The 10674-nt window shown below is 46.4% G+C and overlaps 1 protein-coding gene across 1 annotated transcript in view; it reads right to left on the reverse strand.

Annotated features, from left to right (window-relative positions):
* Nucleotides 1–6251: 6251 nt before the first annotated feature.
* The window catches only part of LOC142484991 (microtubule-actin cross-linking factor 1, isoforms 6/7-like), a 94708-nt gene continuing 90285 nt past the window's right edge, over nt 6252–10674 (reverse strand). The window contains exons 13-14 of the mRNA XM_075584228.1: nt 10012–10174; nt 6252–6654 (exon numbers count right to left, since the gene is read on the reverse strand). Of these exons, the coding sequence (XP_075440343.1) occupies nt 6449–6654; nt 10012–10174 (369 nt within the window). The 3' untranslated portion in view covers nt 6252–6448. The remainder of the gene's footprint in view (nt 6655–10011; nt 10175–10674) is intronic.

Consider the following 10674-nt stretch of genomic DNA (forward strand, 5'->3'; position numbering starts at 1 on the left):
GCTATCTCTCATACTCACTCACCGTGACATGCACAGCTATCTCTCATACTCACTCACCGTGACATGCACAGCTATCTCTCATACTCACTCACCGTGACATGCACAGCTATCTCTCATACTCACTCACCGTGACATGCACAGCTATCTCTCATACTCACTCACCGTGACATGCACAGCTATCTCTCATACTCACTCACCGTGACATGCACAGCTATCTCTCATACTCACTCACCGTGACATGCACAGCTATCTCTCATACTCACTCACCGTGACATGCACAGCTATCTCTCATACTCACTCACCGTGACATGCACAGCTATCTCTCATACTCACTCACCGTGACATGCACAGCTATCTCTCATACTCACTCACCGTGACATGCACAGCTATCTCTCATACTCACTCACCGTGACATGCACAGCTATCTCTCATACTCACTCACCGTGACATGCACAGCTATCTCTCATACTCACTCACCGTGACATGCACAGCTATCTCTCATACTCACTCACCGTGACATGCACAGCTATCTCTCATACTCACTCACCGTGACATGCACAGCTATCTCTCATACTCACTCACCGTGACATGCACAGCTATCTCTCATACTCACTCACCGTGACATGCACAGCTATCTCTCATACTCACTCACCGTGACATGCACAGCTATCTCTCATACTCACTCACCGTGACATGCACAGCTATCTCTCATACTCACTCACCGTGACATGCACAGCTATCTCTCATACTCACTCACCGTGACATGCACAGCTATCTCTCATACTCACTCACCGTGACATGCACAGCTATCTCTCATACTCACTCACCGTGACATGCACAGCTATCTCTCATACTCACTCACCGTGACATGCACAGCTATCTCTCATACTCACTCACCGTGACATGCACAGCTATCTCTCATACTCACTCACCGTGACATGCACAGCTATCTCTCATACTCACTCACCGTGACATGCACAGCTATCTCTCATACTCACTCACCGTGACATGCACAGCTATCTCTCATACTCACTCACCGTGACATGCACAGCTATCTCTCATACTCACTCACCGTGACATGCACAGCTATCTCTCATACTCACTCACCGTGACATGCACAGCTATCTCTCATACTCACTCACCGTGACATGCACAGCTATCTCTCATACTCACTCACCGTGACATGCACAGCTATCTCTCATACTCACTCACCGTGACATGCACAGCTATCTCTCATACTCACTCACCGTGACATGCACAGCTATCTCTCATACTCACTCACCGTGACATGCACAGCTATCTCTCATACTCACTCACCGTGACATGCACAGCTATCTCTCATACTCACTCACCGTGACATGCACAGCTATCTCTCATACTCACTCACCGTGACATGCACAGCTATCTCTCATACTCACTCACCGTGACATGCACAGCTATCTCTCATACTCACTCACCGTGACATGCACAGCTATCTCTCATACTCACTCACCGTGACATGCACAGCTATCTCTCATACTCACTCACCGTGACATGCACAGCTATCTCTCATACTCACTCACCGTGACATGCACAGCTATCTCTCATACTCACTCACCGTGACATGCACAGCTATCTCTCATACTCACTCACCGTGACATGCACAGCTATCTCTCATACTCACTCACCGTGACATGCACAGCTATCTCTCATACTCACTCACCGTGACATGCACAGCTATCTCTCATACTCACTCACCGTGACATGCACAGCTATCTCTCATACTCACTCACCGTGACATGCACAGCTATCTCTCATACTCACTCACCGTGACATGCACAGCTATCTCTCATACTCACTCACCGTGACATGCACAGCTATCTCTCATACTCACTCACCGTGACATGCACAGCTATCTCTCATACTCACTCACCGTGACATGCACAGCTATCTCTCATACTCACTCACCGTGACATGCACAGCTATCTCTCATACTCACTCACCGTGACATGCACAGCTATCTCTCATACTCACTCACCGTGACATGCACAGCTATCTCTCATACTCACTCACCGTGACATGCACAGCTATCTCTCATACTCACTCACCGTGACATGCACAGCTATCTCTCATACTCACTCACCGTGACATGCACAGCTATCTCTCATACTCACTCACCGTGACATGCACAGCTATCTCTCATACTCACTCACCGTGACATGCACAGCTATCTCTCATACTCACTCACCGTGACATGCACAGCTATCTCTCATACTCACTCACCGTGACATGCACAGCTATCTCTCATACTCACTCACCGTGACATGCACAGCTATCTCTCATACTCACTCACCGTGACATGCACAGCTATCTCTCATACTCACTCACCGTGACATGCACAGCTATCTCTCATACTCACTCACCGTGACATGCACAGCTATCTCTCATACTCACTCACCGTGACATGCACAGCTATCTCTCATACTCACTCACCGTGACATGCACAGCTATCTCTCATACTCACTCACCGTGACATGCACAGCTATCTCTCATACTCACTCACCGTGACATGCACAGCTATCTCTCATACTCACTCACCGTGACATGCACAGCTATCTCTCATACTCACTCACCGTGACATGCACAGCTATCTCTCATACTCACTCACCGTGACATGCACAGCTATCTCTCATACTCACTCACCGTGACATGCACAGCTATCTCTCATACTCACTCACCGTGACATGCACAGCTATCTCTCATACTCACTCACCGTGACATGCACAGCTATCTCTCATACTCACTCACCGTGACATGCACAGCTATCTCTCATACTCACTCACCGTGACATGCACAGCTATCTCTCATACTCACTCACCGTGACATGCACAGCTATCTCTCATACTCACTCACCGTGACATGCACAGCTATCTCTCATACTCACTCACCGTGACATGCACAGCTATCTCTCATACTCACTCACCGTGACATGCACAGCTATCTCTCATACTCACTCACCGTGACATGCACAGCTATCTCTCATACTCACTCACCGTGACATGCACAGCTATCTCTCATACTCACTCACCGTGACATGCACAGCTATCTCTCATACTCACTCACCGTGACATGCACAGCTATCTCTCATACTCACTCACCGTGACATGCACAGCTATCTCTCATACTCACTCACCGTGACATGCACAGCTATCTCTCATACTCACTCACCGTGACATGCACAGCTATCTCTCATACTCACTCACCGTGACATGCACAGCTATCTCTCATACTCACTCACCGTGACATGCACAGCTATCTCTCATACTCACTCACCGTGACATGCACAGCTATCTCTCATACTCACTCACCGTGACATGCACAGCTATCTCTCATACTCACTCACCGTGACATGCACAGCTATCTCTCATACTCACTCACCGTGACATGCACAGCTATCTCTCATACTCACTCACCGTGACATGCACAGCTATCTCTCATACTCACTCACCGTGACATGCACAGCTATCTCTCATACTCACTCACCGTGACATGCACAGCTATCTCTCATACTCACTCACCGTGACATGCACAGCTATCTCTCATACTCACTCACCGTGACATGCACAGCTATCTCTCATACTCACTCACCGTGACATGCACAGCTATCTCTCATACTCACTCACCGTGACATGCACAGCTATCTCTCATACTCACTCACCGTGACATGCACAGCTATCTCTCATACTCACTCACCGTGACATGCACAGCTATCTCTCATACTCACTCACCGTGACATGCACAGCTATCTCTCATACTCACTCACCGTGACATGCACAGCTATCTCTCATACTCACTCACCGTGACATGCACAGCTATCTCTCATACTCACTCACCGTGACATGCACAGCTATCTCTCATACTCACTCACCGTGACATGCACAGCTATCTCTCATACTCACTCACCGTGACATGCACAGCTATCTCTCATACTCACTCACCGTGACATGCACAGCTATCTCTCATACTCACTCACCGTGACATGCACAGCTATCTCTCATACTCACTCACCGTGACATGCACAGCTATCTCTCATACTCACTCACCGTGACATGCACAGCTATCTCTCATACTCACTCACCGTGACATGCACAGCTATCTCTCATACTCACTCACCGTGACATGCACAGCTATCTCTCATACTCACTCACCGTGACATGCACAGCTATCTCTCATACTCACTCACCGTGACATGCACAGCTATCTCTCATACTCACTCACCGTGACATGCACAGCTATCTCTCATACTCACTCACCGTGACATGCACAGCTATCTCTCATACTCACTCACCGTGACATGCACAGCTATCTCTCATACTCACTCACCGTGACATGCACAGCTATCTCTCATACTCACTCACCGTGACATGCACAGCTATCTCTCATACTCACTCACCGTGACATGCACAGCTATCTCTCATACTCACTCACCGTGACATGCACAGCTATCTCTCATACTCACTCACCGTGACATGCACAGCTATCTCTCATACTCACTCACCGTGACATGCACAGCTATCTCTCATACTCACTCACCGTGACATGCACAGCTATCTCTCATACTCACTCACCGTGACATGCACAGCTATCTCTCATACTCACTCACCGTGACATGCACAGCTATCTCTCATACTCACTCACCGTGACATGCACAGCTATCTCTCATACTCACTCACCGTGACATGCACAGCTATCTCTCATACTCACTCACCGTGACATGCACAGCTATCTCTCATACTCACTCACCGTGACATGCACAGCTATCTCTCATACTCACTCACCGTGACATGCACAGCTATCTCTCATACTCACTCACCGTGACATGCACAGCTATCTCTCATACTCACTCACCGTGACATGCACAGCTATCTCTCATACTCACTCACCGTGACATGCACAGCTATCTCTCATACTCACTCACCGTGACATGCACAGCTATCTCTCATACTCACTCACCGTGACATGCACAGCTATCTCTCATACTCACTCACCGTGACATGCACAGCTATCTCTCATACTCACTCACCGTGACATGCACAGCTATCTCTCATACTCACTCACCGTGACATGCACAGCTATCTCTCATACTCACTCACCGTGACATGCACAGCTATCTCTCATACTCACTCACCGTGACATGCACAGCTATCTCTCATACTCACTCACCGTGACATGCACAGCTATCTCTCATACTCACTCACCGTGACATGCACAGCTATCTCTCATACTCACTCACCGTGACATGCACAGCTATCTCTCATACTCACTCACCGTGACATGCACAGCTATCTCTCATACTCACTCACCGTGACATGCACAGCTATCTCTCATACTCACTCACCGTGACATGCACAGCTATCTCTCATACTCACTCACCGTGACATGCACAGCTATCTCTCATACTCACTCACCGTGACATGCACAGCTATCTCTCATACTCACTCACCGTGACATGCACAGCTATCTCTCATACTCACTCACCGTGACATGCACAGCTATCTCTCATACTCACTCACCGTGACATGCACAGCTATCTCTCATACTCACTCACCGTGACATGCACAGCTATCTCTCATACTCACTCACCGTGACATGCACAGCTATCTCTCATACTCACTCACCGTGACATGCACAGCTATCTCTCATACTCACTCACCGTGACATGCACAGCTATCTCTCATACTCACTCACCGTGACATGCACAGCTATCTCTCATACTCACTCACCGTGACATGCACAGCTATCTCTCATACTCACTCACCGTGACATGCACAGCTATCTCTCATACTCACTCACCGTGACATGCGCAGCTATCTCTCATACTCACTCACCGTGACATGCACAGCTATCTCTCATACTCACTCACCGTGACATGCACAGCTATCTCTCATACTCACTCACCGTGACATGCGCAGCTATCTCTCATACTCACTCACCGTGACATGCACAGCTATCTCTCATACTCACTCACAGTGACATGCACAGCTATCTCTCATACTCACTCACCGTGACATGCACAGCTATCTCTCATACTCACTCACCGTGACATGCGCAGCTATCTCTCATACTCACTCACCGTGACATGCACAGCTATCTCTCATACTCACTCACCGTGACATGCACAGCTATCTCTCATACTCACTCACCGTGACATGCACAGCTATCTCTCATACTCACTCACCGTGACATGCACAGCTATCTCTCATACTCACTCACCGTGACATGCACAGCTATCTCTCATACTCACTCACCGTGACATGCACAGCTTTCTCTCATACTCACTCACCGTGACATGCACAGCTATCTCTCATACTCACTCACCGTGACATGCACAGCTATCTCTCATACTCACTCACCGTGACATGCGCAGCTATCTCTCATACTCACTCACCGTGACATGCACAGCTATCACTTATCCATCTCCAGCCTGCGTGTGACACAGCGTTGCTGCACTTCCTCTTACCTCTTCCTGTATCTGATCCGCGTCCGCGCACCTCCTCAGGGGGTCCCGGGTGGGGTGCAGGGCGCTCACAAACTCGTAATAGTCAATGAATCCGTCGCCGTTAATGTCAAAGATATTAGCCACGGCGTTCATCTCCAGGGCGTTAGTGGGGAACTCTGCGCGGGGGGAGGGGAGTCAGCATTACTCGGGCCCAGGAGCATACTCCGAGCAGTAATAATCTGAGTACCTTCTTACATACTGTAGCACTGGCTTTGTACACAACGTTTATAGGGGGCGATGGAGCACGGAAAACCTGGGGCAAAATGCACACAAATCGTCTCTATTTTATCTTCCATCTGTGTCAATTAGCAAAGTCCGTGCGGCACAATGGGAGTATAGAGTATAATAAGGACCATCACACTGTGGTCTGAAGTGGCCTAAATGTCATTGGCGAACATGGGCACACATACTGTAGGAAACTCTTTCTAACATTGGCACACGTACTGTAGGAAACTCTTTCTAACATGGGCACACATACTGTAGGAAACTCTTTCTAACATGGGCACACATACTGTAGGAAACTCTTTCTAACATTGGCACACGTACTGTAGGAAACTCTTTCTAACATGGGCACACATACTGTAGGAAACTCTTTCTAACATGGGCACACATACTGTAGGAAACTCTTTCTAACATTGGCACACGTACTGTAGGAAACTCTTTCTAACATGGGCACACCTACTGTAGGAAACTCTTTCTAACATTGGCACACGTACTGTAGGAAACTCTTTCTAACATGGGCACACATACTGTAGGAAACTCTTTCTAACATTGGCACACGTACTGTAGGAAACTCTTTCTAACATTGGCACACATACTGTAGGAAACTCTTTCTAACATTGGCACACGTACTGTAGGAAACTCTTTCTAACATGGGCACACATACTGTAGGAAACTCTTTCTAACATTGGCACACGTACTGTAGGAAACTCTTTCTAACATTGGCACACGTACTGTAGGAAACTCTTTCTAACATTGGCACACGTACTGTAGGAAACTCTTTCTAACATGGGCACACATACTGTAGGAAACTCTTTCTAACATTGGCACACGTACTGTAGGAAACTCTTTCTAACATTGGCACACGTACTGTAGGAAACTCTTTCTAACATTGGCACACGTACTGTAGGAAACTCTTTCTAACATTGGCACACGTACTGTAGGAAACTCTTTCTAACATTGGCACACGTACTGTAGGAAACTCTTTCTAACATTGGCACACGTACTGTAGGAAACTCTTTCTAACATGGGCACACATACTGTAGGAAACTCTTTCTAACATTGGCACACGTACTGTAGGAAACTCTTTCTAACATGGGCACACATACTGTAGGAAACTCTTTCTAACATTGGCACACGTACTGTAGGAAACTCTTTCTAACATGGGCACACATACTGTAGGAAACTCTTTCTAACATTGGCACACGTACTGTAGGAAACTGTTTCTAACATTGGCACACGTACTGTAGGAAACTCTTTCTAACATTGGCACACGTACTGTAGGAAACTCTTTCTAACATGGGCACACCTACTGTAGGAAACTCTTTCTAACATTGGCACACGTACTGTAGGAAACTCTTTCTAACATGGGCACACATACTGTAGGAAACTCTTTCTAACATTGGCACACGTACTGTAGGAAACTCTTTCTAACATTGGCACACATACTGTAGGAAACTCTTTCTAACATTGGCACACGTACTGTAGGAAACTCTTTCTAACATGGGCACACATACTGTAGGAAACTCTTTCTAACATTGGCACACGTACTGTAGGAAACTCTTTCTAACATTGGCACACGTACTGTAGGAAACTCTTTCTAACATTGGCACACGTACTGTAGGAAACTCTTTCTAACATGGGCACACATACTGTAGGAAACTCTTTCTAACATTGGCACACGTACTGTAGGAAACTCTTTCTAACATTGGCACACGTACTGTAGGAAACTCTTTCTAACATTGGCACACGTACTGTAGGAAACTCTTTCTAACATTGGCACACGTACTGTAGGAAACTCTTTCTAACATTGGCACACGTACTGTAGGAAACTCTTTCTAACATTGGCACACGTACTGTAGGAAACTCTTTCTAACATGGGCACACATACTGTAGGAAACTCTTTCTAACATTGGCACACGTACTGTAGGAAACTCTTTCTAACATGGGCACACATACTGTAGGAAACTCTTTCTAACATTGGCACACGTACTGTAGGAAACTCTTTCTAACATGGGCACACATACTGTAGGAAACTCTTTCTAACATTGGCACACGTACTGTAGGAAACTGTTTCTAACATTGGCACACGTACTGTAGGAAACTCTTTCTAACATTGGCACACGTACTGTAGGAAACTCTTTCTAACATTGGCACACGTACTGTAGGAAACTCTTTCTAACATTGGCACACATACTGTAGGAAACTCTTTCTAACATTGGCACACGTACTGTAGGAAACTCTTTCTAACATTGGCACACATACTGTAGGAAACTCTTTCTAACATTGGCACACGTACTGTAGGAAACTCTTTCTAACATGGGCACACATACTGTAGGAAACTCTTTCTAACATTGGCACACGTACTGTAGGAAACTGTTTCTAACATTGGAACACGTACTGTAGGAAACTCTTTCTAACATTGGCACACGTACTGTAGGAAACTCTTTCTAACATTGGCACACATACTGTAGGAAACTCTTTCTAACATTGGCACACGTTCTGTAGCAAGCAGAGGGAGCCAAGCACACCAGAAAATACTGAAAATTGAATTAATGCAAAAAAGTCATTTTAATGACTACGGTAGTCAAAAATATCCGACGTTTCAGTGAGAGGCGACCTCATGATGAAGGTGCTTCTCACTGAAACATCGGATATTTGGGACTACCATAGTAATTAAAATGACTTTTTTTTATTAATTCAATTGTCAGTATTTCTGCTGTGCTTGGCTCCCTCTGCTTTCTGTGCTGTTCTCTGACTAAGACTTTTTTGCCTCAAGCACACCCTCTTTTCTCAGGTTTTTGTTAGTACCCATGATCTAGGGTAATGACTCACGTTTCCGACTATTATTACGTCAAAATGTACTGTATGATGTACTCTTTCTTTCACTCTTCCAAATGCGATCAGTCTGTACCTAATATCTACTCTTGAGATAATGGAGTTTGCTTCCATAACACATTTAGTTGGAGGTACAGAATCAGTGGGCCAAACGTTTCTTCTGTCACTGTGTCACCGAGCAGTGGGAGGGACAAACTCCATGGGCTGTATGGTATTTTTCTTCTGTAACTATGGGGGATTCTATTGATCTGTTTGGTCACTCTGTCACCCTATGACGAAAGTGACAAACTATGTGGGCCAAAGGTCTCTTCCGACTATGTGTCACAGTGCAATGGGAGATATAGAGCTATTGTGTCACTTTGTAAAAATATGGTGGGAGGGAAAGATTCAGTTAATAGGTCTTTTGAGTCACTCACTAGAGGACAGGACGCTGTCCATGAACTCTCGCAGGCTGATCCTCCCATCCTGGTCACGGTCAATGCCTCGGAAAACGTCCAGTATACGGGACTTCATCTGACTTATCCATTGCATGTACCTCTTCCTCCACACTGCAAAGTCAAAGTGAGCAAACTCCTGCAACTGGAGATACACACACACATAAAGATACAACACACACACACAAATATACATCTATAAATCATCATCTTCAGCCCTCGTCTCCCCAATGCTGTAAAAAGCCTTCCTAATGATCTCCCAGGTACTGCGGTTACAGCCTCTCTTCTCCTCGTCACTCCAATACAGTTTCTGATTTTAACCTCCATTCTTACTTTTGGTTGTCGTCTTGTCTTTTAATTTCCCATATAATACAGCCGAGTACCATATTTGTCCAACAATGGTCATTTCTTCCTCTTCTGAATTATCTTCACTTTTAGGGCCCAAGTTTAAAACCATACGTGAGCACGGACAGAATACACGGGTCACATCCATACGTGAGCATGTGCAGGATACACGGGACACATCCATACGTGAGCACGGGCAGAATACACGGGACACATCCATACGTGAGCACGGGCAGAATACACGGGTCACACCCACACGTGAGCACGGGCAGGATACACGGGACACATCCAATGCATGAG

Source organism: Ascaphus truei, unplaced genomic scaffold (genome assembly GCF_040206685.1).
Source record: "Ascaphus truei isolate aAscTru1 unplaced genomic scaffold, aAscTru1.hap1 HAP1_SCAFFOLD_502, whole genome shotgun sequence".
NCBI lineage: Eukaryota > Metazoa > Chordata > Amphibia > Anura > Ascaphidae > Ascaphus > Ascaphus truei.